The sequence below is a fragment of the Gadus macrocephalus genome, chromosome 7, assembly GCF_031168955.1.
Source record: "Gadus macrocephalus chromosome 7, ASM3116895v1".
NCBI classification, from domain to species: domain Eukaryota; kingdom Metazoa; phylum Chordata; class Actinopteri; order Gadiformes; family Gadidae; genus Gadus; species Gadus macrocephalus.
In genome coordinates, this window is record NC_082388.1 from 10,067,822 (window position 1) to 10,086,895 (window position 19,074).

Sequence of the window (19,074 nt, forward strand, 5' to 3'; positions counted from 1 at the left end):
GTGTGTGTGTGTGTGCGCCACACAACCTCAAATACGCCACTTATGTAATTGTGCACAGAAATATTCACTTGCACTGTTGCATCACTATACATCTAAAACACGTGTCGATGTTGTGTTCAAAGAAATGTTACTTCGATCCAAGAAGAGTTTTTCATTGGCTCACACTTGTTTTCAAGCACATCTAGAGTGTGAGTATGATTGATGAGCTGACGCGTTGTGCAGGAAAAGTCATCTGCTTTTGTTCTGACGCAAAGCCCTGCTTGAATTTAAGGGGAACCCGTAGGGGTTGGAAGTGCTGAGCTCCGCTCAAAGAGGGTTTGGGAGTACGTCTCTCTAACATTCTGTAAATGATTTTTTTTTTTGATCAGGAGACATTGAAGCTCCAACAGGACATGAGGAAAAAGATGCTTGACACCCAAATAGAGTGTCAGAAGGTAAGACCATCTTGCATATGTTAAACACGTCTGCCAAGTATGTTGTCTTCGCCGAGCTGCCTGCATTAACACTCCCAGGGCACGTTAACAAGTACATAGTAAAACATAGGGTCTCATACCCCAGATGTACATTGAACTGGATGCCGGAAACCGATTTGCAAAAGTGGGTCCGATCCATTCAAACGTGTTGTGAAAGTGATGCATCCATGAAAGATGTTACACAAATGTTAAAATGTAATGATGAAAAGCGTGTGGTGTAATGCAACAGTTGAGTTAGAGCTATTACTAAACCCAACCATTTTCAACCCAATATTTAACCCAACCATCGAAATCCCTATTCTAAACAAAGCCATATCTTACCCAATACTATCCCAACCATTTGTAACCCAATACTAAAACCAACCATCTCTTACCCAATATTAAAGCTGGCCATTAATTGCCTCATATCGAAACAAAACCATCGCTTCTTCCTAACAAATGACCTAGACATGACCATTTCTAACCTCATCAGCCAGCTCACCCTATCGGTTACATTCGTCCAAATGACTCCTCCCTCAGGCGCTGATCAGCCGGCTGGAGAAGAACCGGGCGATGAGGCCCGAGGAGAGGGCCAACATCATGAAGACCCTGAAGGAGCTGACGGACAAGATCAGCCTGCTGCAGAACGACATGAACCCCACGGCGCTGGTCACCAACGCCACGGCCCTCCCCCTCCCCAACCACAGCCAGCCCAAGAGCAAGATAGACGTAAGGCTCGAACACAAGGAGGAGAGCAACACAGAGTGTGTGTGTGTGTGTGTGTGTGTGTGTGTGTGTGTGTGTGTGTGTGTGTGTGTGTGAGAGAAAAATCAATTTGGATACTGCTGAATTGGGCTGGGGCATTTATTGATGGATTAATAGATACATTTGTTGCACTTAATAACAAATTGATGAATACAAAAAATCCATGATTATTTCTGTGTGTGTGGACAGGCTCATAAGGAGCTGTTGGATGCCGAGCTGGACTTCCATAAGAAGATGAGTTCTGGGGAAGACACCACAGACCTGAGGAGGAAACTGGGCCTGCTGCAGGTGGAGGTGAGGCAAACCCCTGCCTGTACCACATTGGACAACAAAACATTATATACATCTATGATATAAATATTCAGTTTGGTTTCACTTGTGGGGAAGGAAACGCCACTAGAATGTTATTCAACAGCTCGCTGCGTTGAGAGCGACGGAGGCGTCCGTGGCAGATCAATGAGCCAGCGGCTCGGCCTTCAGATGGCTTTAGTGTCGTTGGTGTATTATCGCCTTTCTGAGGCCAACAGTATGACTGTGACACCCAACCGTGGGCTCTGCCTTAAGGCGGCTCCCCACCGGAGCACAGGGCTGATCTGGGGCTGTAGCCCGCCTGGGCCGGGCTGCTGAGCTCCACCACCACCACCACCACCACCACCATCATCCATTTTAATTGGATCACAGCATTTGTTTGCAACACTGAGAAAAACACGTGTTCCATCTCATGTTTTCCCCCCCCCTACCCTCGGTCTCGCCCTACTTCCACACTCTCCTCATCCCTGATGCTCTTGAATTAGCTGCTGGTTAAAAATGCATAACCCCCCCCCCCCCCGCCCCTTCATCCGTTCCCTACCCCGGCCTGACCCCCCCTCCTTCATTCTGCACATTAAACACCCGCCACTTAAGCTAGCCCAGCAGGCCACGCGCTAACGTAGCTGCCAAGGCAGACACGGCCGCTACACTGATGGAGGCCCTCCTCATTAAAGATGGAGGCTGTGCTAGGGGTTCAGGACAGGGGGGAGGGGGGGGGTGTGGGGGGGACAGTGAGCGGGGTAACGTGTGAGAGACGCTGTCAGGGAAGAGCTGGGGGGTCAGGGAGATGGATGGGGTCGAGACGCAGACAAGCGTCCACTGGTGGTGAAAGGCACTGGGGGTCTCTGTTTGGGCACCGCCGTGGAGGAACGAGCTCCCTGCCGACGTCCGGACCGCCGAGTCCCTCAACAGCTTCCGCAAAAGACTCACTTGTTCAGACTTCACCTAGACTCTGTACAGCCCACCCCTCCTACTCATTGTATGTTGAACGTCCTGGCACTTAATGTACATGTTTATAGTATGTCGTACTCAGTTATAGTACTAAGTTGTCTAGCATCTTATCCTAGCTAGCTTTTTTGTATACAGGGAATGGGTTAACCTAGTGATTGTTAGTTCTTGGCACTTGGCTCTTGGACCAAACTGCCAAACGTTTGGTCCACGTGTCCTCACGTCTGCTACCACACACACAAACACACACACACACACAGAGAGGGGGGTCTTCATTAAAGCAGCGTCAACCCTCTGAACCATAACGCTCTTCCTCCAGGCCACGCGGCTGGGCCTGCTCCGGCCCACGGCGGGACGGGGCCGGGGACGAGGCCGAGGGCTGTCGGACCCCGGACCCCCCCCAATGGTGAGTCGCGGCAGGGGCCGCAGCCGGGACCAGATGGGGCGCGGCGGGACCCAGAACCGCATGGTGGTGGACCACCGGCCCCGGGCCCTGTCCATCCTGGGGGTCACAGCGGAGGAGAAGGAGGAGCTGATGCCCCACTTTGTGGTGAGGTCACTCTGGGTTCTACTACTACTAGTACTAGTACTAGTACTTCTCATTACCGTGGCTATACACGTCGATATAACACAACCTCTGATATAACGGGTTGCTTGCTTGGACCCCAACTTTACGGCCCGATGTTAAGAGATCCAGGAAGTTCATCGTGCTCAAGTTCTTCATCTGCACAATTGAGTTGTTTTTTGCTGCACCAGATCTAAGCTTGATTTAAGCTTTAAAAAAGGAAATATGCACTTTGTTTTCTTAAGGCAAAACAGTGTGAAATAATTCAGATTCTTACTCGCGCGATTTGTGGAATAAGTGTAAACACAAACGTTAAAGCATGGCGGCACGCCTTCAAATGACAACCATGGCATGGACAATTGGAACTTACTGAGTTTATTTTATTTGGTTTTATTCAGAAATTTGGAGAGGTGGAAGACCTGCGAGACCAGGACGCCACCAGTGTCGTGATGACTTTCAGGACACGTAGCGAAGCAGAGAATGTAAGAGAATAACCCACCCCGTCTGTCTGGCCAATGTTCCAACCCAGCGCCCATCTCTGTCGCTACGATAACGGCTGGTGTGCTTTTGAATCTGAACAATGTTGTCCTTCCAGGCGGCAAACCAGGGGATGAAGTTCAAAGGTCGCATGCTCCAGATCTCCTGGTACAAGCCCAAGACGCCCTCTGTCACGGCGGAGCCGGAGGAGGAGGATCCCAAGGAGGAAGACATTGCAGTAGGGATTGCTTTGCTTAACCCAGTACCGTCTCACGGCTCTGTCCCACCTGACCAGTCCATCGCTTGGCGTCACTCTTGGCAACCCGCGGGGCTTTTAGGGATACGGATTTAAAATTAATCTCGCCAAGAAACTTTCAGCGGGAGAAGTTTGTCTTGTGCTCAGCTGGAGAAATGCAAATGATTCTGGAAGCTTTCAGAATGTGTTGAGCGTGAATCCCCAGATAGGGCTGGGGTCAGGCCCCTCAGCACTTAGATACTAGTTTACACATTTGACCCACACGTCGCTGTTTAGAATGACTCCAGAATAACCATTCACGTCAGAGATTCTCTGCGTTTCCGAGGTCTAGAGACATCAATGTTGAACGAGATGCAAAAATCAACAAAAAATGTATGTGTGCTTTAGGGATAAGAAAGTGGGGGGAGGGGGTAATGGAAAACACACCTACAATATTGAGTCTTTCCCAACATAATTTCCCATATACTCCAATATACTTGAATATGCTTTTTTTATTAATTTTTTCCTGATGAGATATTCGGTAGGTGTGCAGTGGATTCATCCTGCTGTTATGGTTATGATTTATTTTTTGAGTTTCAATAATTATGAGAAAATTATTGTAACACGAATCAGAGAAAACAATGTTTTTGATACATATAAATAAACCCTAGGGTGAGGCATCTGGCTCAAGGATGCCTCCAGCCAGTCTGCATACTTCAGGATCTAAACTGTTCTGTCCCCCTTCCGTATCCCTAATTTAATCATACCTAAAAATGACTCTTCTTTATTTCCGATCAAACAGGAGCATGTTGGCTCTTTTTTGCCTGGCGAGGAGGAGGAAGAAGAGGACGAGGATGACGAAGATGAGTACGAGAGTCGATCCTGGAGACGATGAAGGACAAGTGACCCTGCTCTGTCCGGAGCGTTCCTCTGGCCGACTCCGTGGACACCTCGACCTACTCGTTTTCCAGTATTCTTTTCCGAAATTGAAGACTCTTAAGAGTAAAGAAAACAAATTCTTTAGTTACTTGTGTAAAGAATCCTGAGAGAGCAAACCTTTTTGTATCCCTCGATTCATAATAATTTAAAATGTCTCACTTTTGCTGAGAATGATACAAATGTTAAGTTGATCTTATAAATAGAAAAGTAAATCTATGTAAGTTTCATTGTGGTTACCAGATGATTATTATTATCAGTAATGCACAACATTTGTGTCTACTGTGAAGCTGTATTTTTATACATATTTAAAACGAAAAAAAGGTCCTCTCTCCCCAAATTCACAAAGCCTTTGGAAAAGTCTTTTCGATTTTGGATTTCCATTCCATCACTCTCCGAGCGCTCTGCTGCCATGAAGAGATAACGACTAAAGCATGTTCTTTGTTTTTCTCCTCTGCTTCATTTAACTGTAGTGTCGGTTAATAACACAGCTTTATCGATTTTTTTTAAATATAATTTTGTATGTTCACAATGTCTTATGGTTTCAAACACCAGAGGACAAAACTCATACAAAATCTAGTTGCGTCTGACTTAATTTATTTAACTTTAGAACCTAAGCTCGCAAATCTGCATGCTCCCTCCCTAACAAACCTACACCCGCGCTTTACCATACAGTTCTCATTTTGCTCCAGACGCACCACAGAAGAGCGCAAGTTGAACAAATACCCCTCCACCCAATCACCCCGCCCACGCCTTTGTAACCATCACAGCCACACGGTCAGCCATTAGTGGCTGACCGTGTGGCTGTGTCTGCTACTCGACTGTGTTGTGCGGTGATGTTATTCTGGTCACCCAGTCCTTGTGTTGCTTAACTCTGTGTCCGGTGCCCCTCTTCCACTCAATCGTATGTCTTTGGCTTCCCTTTTCCGTTGGCTTCATCAAGTGCTCCATCTCCCAGTGAACCCGAAGGCCTGACTTTGTGTGAGAAAAGGTCGCCCATTTCAATATGTTGAAAGAGCTACAGAAAAAAGCTTGAATGTAATTTTGAGCACTTTGATTTTAATACATGCTCTCCCCCTATCCCTGCCCCGCCTTAGCTCATTAGCATCAAGGCCAGATTTTTACAACATTTGTGATTTACTTATGTAAATTTTGTAAATGTTTGAGAGATAAAATATTTTTTTTAATTTTGTTTGGTTAAACAAATGATTGATTAGAGCCTAGGGTCTGATTGGCTGTTGGAGAAATATGATTTTGAGCTGCCCAAGTCCCCTCAGATGCTGAAACAGTCCAACAGAGAACACACACTTTATGACCACGGTCACTATGGTCACAGCATGTGGGGATATAGTTGTCTGCTAGCCAGTTTGTCATTGTAGACTGCGTCAAAACAGCAGATCTCAAATGGTCCGTTTTGTGAATGAGCAGAATGTTTTGTTTTTTTTTGATTGAATTTTTGCACCTTCCTTGAAACTATTTAAATATATTTTTGATGCAGGAGGACAATTATTTGTAACATTGATGGTTTTTAATTTTTTTTGTGTGAATGTCGTTTTAAAACTTTGTTTTGGGGGTTTTATGGTCGATGTGAAAGCAAATCCCAATATTCAAATTAAATTGGAATTCACTTAAGGCGCATAGTATCTTCTATTGATACGGGATTCTTTATAAGGTCTATTCTGGATGTAAATGTGTGATGTGTTTAAAAGTGACACCATGCCTGTTGTTGCTATTGATGATCCTAAAAAAGGCACATGTACAATTGCCTGAAATTAACTAACACACTAAGGGTTTTTGCAATACATTAGCACTAAACACATTTAGCCATTTTGCGTTTGAATTGCGCCTCTGTAAACAAAGGACTGAAGGGCATTAGCCTATCGGATTCCTCATTTTTTTTCTTCAATGTTTTCCCCTGACGTTTTTAGTTTAGTAATTCTAACTTGAAAGTGATGTCTAAATTAAAGAAAGTATCTTCTTTCCCTTTTTTGTATATATTTTGGCTGCTACAATGACACAATGTTGTAAAAAAAAAAGTATACATTATAGGAAAACTGAGGATTTGTTACTGTTTATACTTGCAGGATGTGGATGTATTCTCTTGATTTATTCAGTTTGTAAAAAAAAAAACGTTTTTCTAATTTACTAGCATGTTTGCTTTTGCCAATAAAGATAGCGGAATGGGTGCTTGAAAGACAATTAAAAGATGGGAAAAAATATTAAATTTAAAATTCAAAAAATAATATTTTGAATAACAATTTGAAATTTAAAAAACATCGGAAAAAATGCAAAAGAAACCATTCCAGAGAATTTGAGTTTAACACCTGTGTGGTCTCCTTCATTTACCAGTTCGCTTTAATGTGATTGTTTTAAATATTAATCTTTCAGCCGTTTATGAGGCTGTGGGTAGAGGGCTCTGAACACTTGACAGAGTTGCCGTTGTGGTTAATAGCATTTATCAACTTAATTTTTTTAGATATAGCCTACAAATTGTGAATTACCTCATCAAATGATGTGAAAAATTAAGCACTAGCGGAATTACTAGGGGTGTGTTTAATTTGGTGTTCGGGACAACTTCTGACATATTCAAATCTTGTTAAATAATACATGAGCATTTCTTACTTTGGGAAGTCAAGTGAAAACACTCGGTCTGTTTTGCTTAATGTAAGAAATGCCGGATCTCCCCTGGGATTTGATGTCGTGGCCTGTCCTCAGCGCCCCTGGTCGCCCGTCTCGGACTGTACCATCTCGAGTTGGGAAGGGGGTTATTTTTTATTTTCGTTTTGTAAGGTTTATTTGCATTTTACGATTTATTTGATAGTGAGATAGACAAGAAGGTATGGATGAGAGAGGAGAAGACGTGCAGCCAAGGACCACGGGCAGGAATCGAACCGGGGTTGCTTCGATCAAGATGGGGCCTTAATGGTACACACTCTACCCGTCGAGCCAACAGTGGGACGGCGGTGTTGAATGCATCTGAGCGAAAGGTGTGGATCGGGATATCGAGGACCGTAATACGGAGTCGTGGAGAGGAAAGAGAGTGCGTGCTGTCACACTTGGCCACTAACAAATCCATAAAACATGTCAAAGGCATTCTGCGGAATGGGAAATCCTGACAAGCCTGTAAACATCTCACCATGGAGAATAAAATATGAATGAATCTCGTTATACGCCTAGGGTCTACTTTGATTAAGAAGTAACGTGAGGCAAGGAATAAAATAAAAGAGTAGCCCATACCTGTGTTCTTGACTGATGGAGGGAAACATATAGATGCATGAAAAGCTCACACGTCAAACCATTAGTGTTTGCAGTCGTCAAAAGTGATTTGAAAAGGCCTAACCAATGCATATCCAGGTATGACTTTACAGGTATACTGCAAGAAGGAATGCTTTCATTCCTCCAGAGCAAAGGAGGGGTCAACATTTTATCCGATGTCAGGATTTAACCAGGGTTCATCTACCCAACCTGCACGCAGGTTTACACGGAGAGGAGATCTTTGGCTGGTTTAATCTGTATAATGAATAAGGACATGCCAACGTGGTAATGGATGCCTGCCAGCACGTCTGTAAATTATTCACAGTCTGGGGAACCGGAGAGGGGGCCGTGAGGATCAGGTGGATCTGCTGTGTCATCGGCCCCCCTCATGTTCCCCTACGGCCGCCCCTGGCTCCTCTTACCGGGCAGCGGAGGTGCTGGAGTATATATAACGAGAGAGAGAGAGAGAGAGAGAGAGAGAGAGAGAGAGAGAGAGAGAGAGAGAGTTTTTACGGCATTACCATCATTCAAACCCACCCACAGTACGCCATTAGAGCAAAAGAGAGAGAGAGAGAGAGAGAGAGAGAGAGAGAGAGAGAGAGAGAGAGAGAGAGAGAGAGAGAGAGAGAGAGACAGAGAGAGAGAGAGAGAGAGAGAGAGAGAGACCTAAGAGGTGAGAGGGCGGGGCCACTATGCTGCCCCGGGTCAAACGGAGAGGAAAAGGAGGAACTCATAGAGAATGAATGATGGGCTGAAAATGTTGATGTTGAATGGTTTCTATAGCTGAAAGTATACAGAAGGAGTAGACCAACAAAGGGGCGGGAGAATAATAGTAAAGATTTAAATATCTAGGGTGGGAATGCTTATACAGCATTCACTTGAGGTGAGTTCACTATAAATTGTCTTCTAGTTCAGCACAGGCATATTTAACCTTGAATATTGTTTTCGGAATTGAAGCCATATTCGCATCGCAAATGGAACAGATAAACACATTTTGCATAAAGCATACAATACAAAACAATACAAGAGATTAATAACTGCATATAGTCATGATCATTTGTCTACATACATTCCCAAACTATTATATATATATATATATATATATGGTTATATATATATATATATATATATATATATATATATATATATATATATATATATATATATATATAGATGATACATTACTAATGATATATTTTATATATAACCTATAGTATATATATTTTTAAGCGAGTTTAAGTTTAAGGCCTATATTATTAATTTGAACGAGGTTAGGGTTAGGAGAGCCTATCGAAGGGAGCCGCTGTCCGAGGTTCTGAATATCTGTTGCAATATCTGTATAACCTTGAATGGGCCAAACCCTAAATAACCTGCTGCATCCATTCAATTATCAATCTAGTAGGCTATTGCCTGTATTCCTTATCACTCGTATTCAAAAGCTTTTAGGCATGTAGGCCATAGTTGTTTGGCATAAATAACTCTGCATAAAATCTATATGCTTCATCCTGCTCACATATAGTCTATTACAGACATTTAAAATGATACAATTAACTGAATCAATCATCTTTGGCTAGGCTGCTATACTCGAGCTGGGATCAGTCCACGCCTGCGCATCAAGTCCAGACGTGGGACTTGTAAAGTGAGCAGGCTAAGGGGCAGAGAGAGAGAGAGAGAGAGAGAGAGAGAGAGAGAGAGAGAGAGAGAGAGAGAGAGAGAGAGAGAGAGAGAGAGAGAGAGAGAGAGAGGAGAGAGAGAGAGAGAGGAGAGGGAGAGAGAGAGAGAGAGAGAGAGAGAGAGAGGAGAGAGAGAGAGAGAGGAGAGAGAGAGAGAGGAGAGAGAGAGAGAGAGAGAGAGAGAGAGAGAGAGAGAGAGAGAGCGGAGGCGCAAGGCGCTGCCAATGTTAATCGCTCAGTGTAGTGAAGAGAGAGGAGAGAAGGTAGCGCCAGAGACGCTCCCGCCGGCCATTCTCCGGGTTTCATGTCAGGGCCACAGCGTTGCAGGCGAGGTGCGCGAGGAGGATGATGACCATGAACGGCAAGCAGCATTTCTCCATGCACGCGGCCCTGCACGAGCCCAAATATTCCGGCCTGCACGCGGGCTCGGAGGGCATGCGCAGAGTGTGTCTGTCTGCCCCACAGGTACGTTAAGTTCGGGAGAGAATTTGAATTTTTTTCGTTGAGGGAGGAAGATATATTGGCAAAATGTGTGTAAAGTAGGTTTGACAGGACTTTGTTCTCCCTGTTCACTACCCTCCCTATATTCTCTGTGCCCCCCTCCTCCCACATCCCAGTCTCTCCCCCCCCCCCCCTCCCCAGTCCTCATCCTCCCCCCTCCCCTTCCTCCTCTCCTCCACATGTCTATTCAAGCATTGCTCCTGCTTTCAATTAATTTTTATGACCCGTGCGCTTTGAGGAGGGTTCTCCTCCTCGGCGCCTTTGGAAAAAAAAGTGTTTTTTTAATCCTGCAGAATTCCCCACTGACTCCAACACGCGCGCTCTCTCTTCCCCCCTCCAGGGCAATCTATTTGGCGGCTTTGATGAGAGCCTGCTGGCACGCGCAGAGGCGCTGGCGGCTGCTGACGGCATCGTCCCGCACGGCAAGAGCCACCCGTTCAAAGCAGACGTGACTTACCATACGATGAGCAGTGTCCCGTGCACCTCCTCCTCCGCCACCACGTGCCCGTGTCCCACAGCATCTCCTCCCACCACCACCACCACCACCTCCTCGGACCTCAGAGCCTGGAGGCCGCAGACCTGCTGGAACACCCTCTCCTCCAGCCTGTCCGTCACGGGGATGGGAGCCCCCCAGGAGGTGCCCGTCGGCCCACCACCACCACCACCACCAGCAGCAACCAGCAGCACCACCACCACCACCTTCAGACCATGGGCCAGTTGCACCAGGCGATGGCCAGCATGCACCCACACGCGCTCTCCGTGCACGGCAACGGCGGCGGCATGGCGTGCAGCGTCAACGACGTGGAGTCGGACCCGCGCGAGCTGGAGGCGTTCGCGGAGCGGTTCAAACAGAGACGGATCAAACTCGGGGTGACGCAGGCGGACGTGGGGTCTGCGCTCGCCAACCTGAAGATCCCCGGCGTGGGCTCCCTGAGCCAGAGCACGATCTGCAGGTTCGAGTCCCTCACGCTGTCCCATAACAACATGATAGCACTGAAGCCCGTGCTGCAGGCCTGGCTCGAGGAGGCCGAGGCGGCGTACCGGGAGAAGAACAGCAAACCGGACCTTTTCAACGGGAGCGAGAGGAAACGGAAGCGCACGTCGATCGCCGCGCCCGAGAAGCGCTCGCTGGAGGCGTACTTCGCCATCCAGCCTCGGCCCTCGAGCGAGAAGATCGCCGCGATCGCGGAGAAGCTGGAGCTGAAGAAGAACGTGGTGCGCGTGTGGTTCTGCAACCAGCGGCAGAAGCAGAAGAGGATGAAATACTCTGCGGTGCACTGAGGTGATGGACCAAGTCATGAATAAATACGTTTTGATCGAGTGATCGTTAGAAAAAAACACCACAGGGATTTACAATCCGTCTGGGATTATTATCACAGACTTCGTATTTATTCCGATTTCTATTGGGGTCGATTTCGATTCGTTTACCCTTTTCATCTTTCCTACAACAGGTGCACAGGTGCGATTGTACGTCGTTGTTGGAGAGGTTATATCGTGCTGAAGGAGATTGATGTTTTATTCACACCCTCCTTTTCACTCACCGTTTATCAGGGAACCTGTCTTTCTCGACAGTCTTGGACTGCACTATTTGTCAATATTTGTGTGCTCAACACTTTTCACACATTCGTTTAATCCGATGTGATTTTTTTTAAGTTATGTTATACGTGGGGAAAAACCGTACAATGTGAACTATAGTTTGTTGAACGTGATGGACACGGGCATGAGGTTTGGACTCATCCACGTTGCAGACAACCCACAACGAATCTAGCCTAGGCCTTGTGCACACAACGCAGTAGATATCAACACATTGTCTGTCACAATGTTTTAATCAATGTTAATGTTGGTCAATGCTGCACATCCATGGGGTCCTGTTAAAGGCTGCTGCTAATGATGTTGTGTATTTTTGATGTGACATGTTTTGGAGTATTACAGGTGAATATAGCTATAGCCCACATGGACGTATTGTAGCACTCACACTCTGGAGTATTTTTCTCTCACTCTTGGCTTTCACTTTATAACTTGTGTGTTTTCCCTTAATAAATGATTGACTATTTTTTAAGATTTCTGTCAGCCAGACTCGTGCTTATTTCCAGTCTAAGTGCACACTTTAGTAACTGATATTTGTTACGTTTGCTTGTATTTAATAGGACCTACAAAATAGACATTTAACCAATAAATGTTTTAATTCTCACACTTTTCATACTTACACACACTATCCGGGGCAAATTGTTTAGGCCTATTCATGGTCCAAATATTGCATTGTCTCAAATTGGGATGTAAATAATGGCATATAGTCGAAACTAGGGTTAATATTGGTCTCATAAAGCGAAACGATTAGAGTTATTACAATAAACATAGTCCTTTCATTTGTAGGCCTATTATCGATCATCGCTCTTATCTTCTTTTTGATACGGAAAACCGGCCTGCAGTAGGCCTTTTTGCCGGCTTTTATCTTTTTAGTTACAAACCAATCCTTAGAAAAAAAAAAAGAAGAAGTTTACCACGATAGGGCCTTATCCAACAACAACTTTTAAGGTTGGCTATAATAATTTATTGGCTGATGATTTTAGTTGAAATGTTTTAACTGTAACAGTTTAAGACTACAATATCCATATAGCGTGAGAATTAAGCCATAGGCCTTTCTATAATGTAGCCTATTATTTATTTATCACGTAATGAGGTCTTTGTCTCGTTTACATTTTTGGGTTATTCCAAAAATTCCAAAAAATGCAGTTCATTTTGGCCCAAATAGTTATTCTATAAGAGCTCAAAACAGAAACATTAATGATCTGTCCCCGTTTAAATATAACAGAACAAGTATTTTTTTTAATTATGAAGCGAGCATAAGAGGGGTAGAATGAACTAAAATCCTCTTTGTGTTTGGACCACATTTATCCCACGAGAATGGGCCTTGCGGCGTTTTCACCCGTCCTTATTTATTCAGTATTTTTTTTTTATTTTATATCGCCATGGGATCAACAGTTTACAATCGCAACATCAATTGCAATAATTAATATTCTCTTTGATGTCGAGCCCTGATAGGCTATTGCTTAATTAGCCGTATTAGGGACGTTGTAACACAACAGCAAAGATGCAAACGATGCTATTCATTAATGTCGTTTTCCCACATTTATATAGGCTTAGATCTGATATTTTATTTCCTGGGCTAAGCGTGAAGGAGGTGTGGCAGGAGAAATAAATCTTTTAATTTAAGTGTTCTCTATTTTATTTGATGTTGCCATGGGATCAACAGTTTATATTTGTTGTATCATATAAACCCCATCCATAAAAAGTAACTATAGGCTAAAAAGCTCGTAAATATTTTGCCACAACCTGCGCTCCGCAGTGTGAATTATTGATTGTTATAATATCACAATTGATATCATAACTCATTGCTATGCGGTAAGTCGAGCTGAATGCCAGCTCACTCTCAGGCATGTGGCGAGTGGGTGGCGCCTCAATTATTCATCAGCAGATGAAAGGTATATTCTCATGCAATAGGTGAGGCCAGCGGCCCCACCGGCCATTAGAAACACCATTAGACCATCTAATTCCATCAATGTATTTAACACGTAGGCCTACTATATAACCATGCCGCTAACGAGTGATAGGCCACATTAACCGAACAATGAGAATAAGAATTAGTCCTTGAATCACCTATGCTGGTCGAGAGGGGGAATGGCAAAGTCTTACGTGGGTCTGCTTGAGATGTATTCACGCAGAGAACCTTTCTTGACAGAATGGGGATGGAAGTTGTGTCTCATTGCTGAGGAGAACACGTGTGTGTGTGTGCGTGTGCGTGTGTGTGTGTGTGTGTGTGTGTGGTGTGTGTGTGTGCGTGTGGTGTGTGTGTGTGTGTGTGTGTGTGTGGGGGTGGGGGGTGGGGGGGGGGGCGTAATCGGGCCAATGGTAGAGCCAAGACAGCCCGCATTTAATAATTAATCAAATGCCAGCAGCAACAAATGAGAATGCGACCAGGGTGCGGGAAGACAGCTACCTCAGTGCGATACGTTCCATCGCCTTCTATTAGCATCACACGCCAAGCCAACTCAGGACACATACTTCTCCACAGTGAAGTCAAGCCTATAGCTTAGCATTTAGCACGGGAGGCACGCAGACTACACACAGTAGAGCAAGGGAAGACAGGACGGCCATTTGTGAAGGCGCCACACGCGTGTTGTTGGTCCTGACCTGTCCAATAAGAACTGTCCCAGTAAGACCTGTCCCAATAAGACCTATCCCCATAAGACCTGTCCCATTAGACCTGTCCCATTAAGACATGTCCCAATAAGACCTGGCTCCATAAGACCTAACCCAATAAGGCCTGTCCCAATAAGTCTGCTCTTCACGGCAGCAGATGAGTCATGTGACGGACAATTTCAGGAATCATCTTACCTTCCGGTTGACCATCAGCTGTGTATGCTTAAAACTCTGGGATTTGGTTTATAATTTAGAACCGAAAAAATTATACGATAGCCTGAATGTATGTGGAAGATCCAACAGGACAGTTTGCTACGGGGAAACTAACAAAAGTGTTCGCCTTTTCATGTACATTTTCTACAAGGCTTCATCTGTTAAATGATGACATTGGGTGATAAGCACACTGTATACCTATTGTCTTTTTGACCTATTCCCTTCCAATAGACACTTTTCTCTCTAAGAGGGCCATCTGGGGACAAACAAAAGTTTCCTTTATGGGTCTGCTTCTTTGATGCACCAGGGCACGGCTAGTAGACTAAACTAGCGAAGATGAGTCTATTGCCCATGCTCCATATCAGTCGTAGTCATGAGGACACCGGGCTTTGTCTTAGGATGACACCTCTGTGGAAAGGGTCTATCGCCTATTCCTTGAGCGAGGAACCTTAAAACCCAAAAGAGTATAGCTATCCTCATTACTTTATATCAGGGATGGGTTATGGACATGTGCTTTAGTGGTGTTGGTGCGGGCCTAAAGAAAAGTATTATACACCGCATTCATTATTCAGGCGCTCTCCATTATCAGAGTGCTCAGAGATATATGGCGAAGCCAGCCAGAAATAACTGGCAGTGGCGTGATTTCCTCCCTACTACTAAGCACTTAGTCGGGCAGGAGCAGGCTTTCACACAGACCTGGATTAAAGTTCATTGTCGTCCTGCAGTCTGCTGAACATAATAATCCTCTCTAGGAAAATGCAGTTGTGGTGTAAGCAGAAGATGGAGTCTGGTGGGAGGAAGTACAGAACAAAAACGATAGAACCGAAGGAGGAAACAAAGAGAGAGAACGTAAACAATGTTAAGGAAAAGAGGCACAGAAACAGGACGGATGATAAATGCAGTGAAATATGTTTAGGGAGAAATGGACAAAGGTAAGAGGCAAGAGGAAGAGGCTTTAATGAGGGGGGTGAAAAGAAGAAATGTTTAAAACAGGGATTTGATTTGAAAAAGATGAAATGTATTAAATAAACTGGTATTCAGTACTTCTTTTTGACATAACCTTTTGCCCTTTTCTTTCCACCAAGGAAAACTCAAGCTGAACCGGCGAGGGTTGACTCTAAGTTTCTGTGACAACAGAGGGGTGGGGGGGGGGGGGGGGACGAACATGAGTAAGGCGTGGGCAGGCATAGATCTGTTTAAAAAAAACTCCACTCTGCCGAAGTGTTGCGACACACCACCGTGCACCGAACGGGGTCAACGTGATGACATCACATCCCATATATGATGTCATCGTACGTATGATTAGAACGTTTCAACAGTTAACCGTTATGATTATGGGCTTGTGCTCTCTTCTTCTAACACGGCTCAGGCACACACACACACACACACACTCTTTGATGAGCCAGGCCACAGGATAGGCTCCTCGAGAAAGTCTCCAAGTGGAGCACCCCCTACCACACACACACACACACACACACACACACACACACACACACACACACACACACACACACACACACACACACACACACACACACACACACACACACACACACACACACACACACACACACACACCCCCCCCCACCCACCCCACGGGCCAAGTGCCCGAGGACTGCCCCGGGGCCCATAGACCAGGAACACAGTCACCAGGCAGAGGCAGCAGGCAACCCTTTGCATCAGGGATCAAGAGAAGAGCTTTCAGCAAAATACTTCATCTACCGACTATGACATCAATTCATCGGCACATCTAAACCAATGAAAAGCTTGGCTACAAACTGCTTATTGGGCCTCGGTGAGGTGACACAAGCTGCTCAAGGACTCAGGACGCTTAATACCTTACATTATTGGGTTTATATATTAGGGAATTTCAAGCGAAAAGGCGGCGGAGTGGGTAAGGTGGGAGCAGGGGATAAAAGGTTCCACTGCCTGGGGGCGTTCAGGCTCGTTAGCATATCGCGAGCATCGGCTTTTGGGAAGACAATTATTGGTTAGTAAGCGAGGAATATTAAGCAGAAATCTTCCAAAGACCCACAATAAAAACGTTTAATTTTATGTATTATCAAGCGCAGATCATTGACCCTAACTTATTAAAATTAAAAAAGGTATTGCAATCTGTGAAATAAATGATGGCTGATTGTTGAATAATGTGGTCCAATTTTTGGAATTATACATAGAGAACATTGTTCAATTACTAAAACAATACACAGTTTCATTATGGTTTCTGCAGGGATTCTACTCCCATTACAATCATAAGCATAATCATTCAACCTCACTGGGTCTACCTTGAATAAATGATAGAATACTAAAACATAAATCATTTAAATATTTTCTCATGAATAGTCATGAAGATACACAGCTATAGGTTGGAAGCCGGACTAGAATTTTGAACTCAAAGGAAGCATGTCAATATGAATAAAGGAACAAGGATAATTTCCCATTAAATAAATCAATAAACCAGACAAACTGGTGTAATATGTACTAAAATAGTCTTTCTCCTTCGATTAGTAATCTATTAGCCATCTCTAGAAAAAGCCTACACTGAAAGTTAACCCCTAAAAACTTGATATTTGAGGAACATTTGGTGAGTCAAAAAAGGAAAAGAAAATTCAGCATTTATTTTATTCGCTGTATATTTTTATGATTTAATTTGTGAGGCATAGAATATTTTAAGGAGCAAGTGCACGATACCAAGAAGGATTCACACATCAGCACAGCAGAAACCCTATACATTTTCATATAAATACATCTTCATATACATTCTCAGTCGCAGAGTCGCAACAGTTTGCATCTTGACCCATGAAAAAACCGCCATTCTCTATCTCTCGTTTCTGAAAAAGTATAATTTGAAGCAGTATGCCTATTTGATGAAGTGTAATCAGCTAAATAAATGTTATGAAATGGTAACTTTCTGCTCTGGAGAGACCTGCATAGCTTAATGGAACAAGTATTTGTCAAACACATCTTTGTTTTCTTAATCTTTATTTCTGTGTCATTAAATATAAAAAAAAGAATCGTTTGAGTACACATATTAAAAAACAAGTTTTTCATTAATAAAACATTTCAATAAAATACTTAAATATATGGGAAACAATATAAATATATAGATAATACTGATAAAATGAAACAAGTATTTTAACTATACTTGTTTGCTACAATTATCGGATTTTGGCAGCAGAACATTGCTGTGTGGCAGTATAGTAACTCTTTGAAAACCAGCTAACCCCGCCCACTCTTGGAAGCAGTTAACAAGATTGCATCGACATGACCCTGCGGAACACACATCCGAGTGTAAACGACCCTGAACAATCTAAGAAGACTCACATTAGAAGGAAAAAAAATCGACATGGAGGTTTCTACATCCATATCGATATATGTCTACATGCCATTTCTGAAACATCTAATTACGGTTGACTGATCATCTCCACCCTGATACAATCAATAAAATCTCTAAAGAGGTCCTGGAGTTCATTGGTGACAGTATCGTTGGTCATCTGCAGCTCAGCATTGGTGCATTTCTGAAAAAAATATTGAGTAAATATTCATGTTCATCAACTACTAACAACTAATGATAACTGTTACCGTAGATGTTATGCTAAAATTAAGATTTGTAATAATTCCAACTCAATTTCAATATTTAAAATTTAATTTCAAGACTCAACATAAAATTCCAATTGATATTGGATATTGAGATAACATATCCTTTTATTTTACTTCTCCACCATTCTTGGCAAAGAAAAAAGTAACTGACTTTGTGAAATGGTGGCTCAGTAGATTTTTCTAAAGAGGCAATCGACAATGACGATAGTATGCATTGTGTTCTTACCTTGTGGGTGTGATTATTGTATTGGACCAGGCTACGGCAGAGTTTCTGGATTTTAACATTGTCAGGAAACTTGAGCAAGACCTTTTGTACTTGGCAGAATGATTTTGCCTGTGAATAAAAAACAGGCTTTGGTAAGTCATGGCCACATTCATGGACTTTTGTAAAAATTGGGTGTTGGGTTGTTGGGTGTTTGGCTGTAGCTCTCTAATTCTTTACTACTACTGTACATTGCATTGATCACTAATGCCCAACATAATGAACATAGAAATCTTGCTGTAACAATATCTATAGTAACACAAAAGTAAGTAAAACACTAATCGAGAACCAGTCCCTAGTGTGTGAACATCACACATTGTTATTTATTCTCTGTTTTCTCTGTCGGTCTTTCTAAAGGGGACATAAAAGAAGACATTTCTTTAAGGTTCTGTTGTACTCACATCACACTTTTCCATTATCGGCACTGAGACGTTCCGCAGGTTCTAAAACAGGAAACACCAAAGAAAGACCATGAATGCCTGAACATACATCAATGTGCAGTGCCCAAAAACAAGAGAGCCTAAACACAGTGGAAGAATAATGAGTCTAGGTAGGAGGCTAACCAAGTGGTCCTGGGTTCAAAACCCCAGCGTTCAGTCTGACCTGCAGCGTCCCTGGGCCAGGTGACTAACCCCCTACTTGCTCATTCACCATGATTACATCGAATGAATCGTCAAGACCCT

The 19,074-nt window shown here is 43.8% G+C and overlaps 2 protein-coding genes across 3 annotated transcripts in view; both read left to right on the forward strand.

Annotated features, from left to right (window-relative positions):
• Positions 1 to 7,008, forward strand: part of rbm27 (RNA binding motif protein 27) — a 29,524-nt gene extending 22,516 nt beyond the window's left edge. For both annotated transcript variants that reach the window (XM_060056537.1, XM_060056538.1), the window contains 7 exons: positions 369 to 434; positions 993 to 1,181; positions 1,407 to 1,511; positions 2,794 to 3,024; positions 3,438 to 3,521; positions 3,635 to 3,754; positions 4,554 to 7,008. In XM_060056537.1, coding sequence (XP_059912520.1) covers positions 369 to 434; positions 993 to 1,181; positions 1,407 to 1,511; positions 2,794 to 3,024; positions 3,438 to 3,521; positions 3,635 to 3,754; positions 4,554 to 4,646 — 888 coding nt within the window. In that variant the 3' untranslated portion in view covers positions 4,647 to 7,008. The remainder of the gene's footprint in view (positions 1 to 368; positions 435 to 992; positions 1,182 to 1,406; positions 1,512 to 2,793; positions 3,025 to 3,437; positions 3,522 to 3,634; positions 3,755 to 4,553) is intronic.
• Positions 7,009 to 9,813: 2,805 nt separating this feature from the next.
• On the forward strand, positions 9,814 to 12,175 carry pou4f3 (POU class 4 homeobox 3). The gene is given in 3 exon segments (XM_060056539.1): positions 9,814 to 10,080; positions 10,457 to 10,612; positions 10,615 to 12,175. Coding segments are annotated over 3 exon segments (1,059 nt in total). The 5' UTR covers positions 9,814 to 9,960; the 3' UTR covers positions 11,398 to 12,175.
• Positions 12,176 to 19,074: the final 6,899 nt, after the last annotated feature.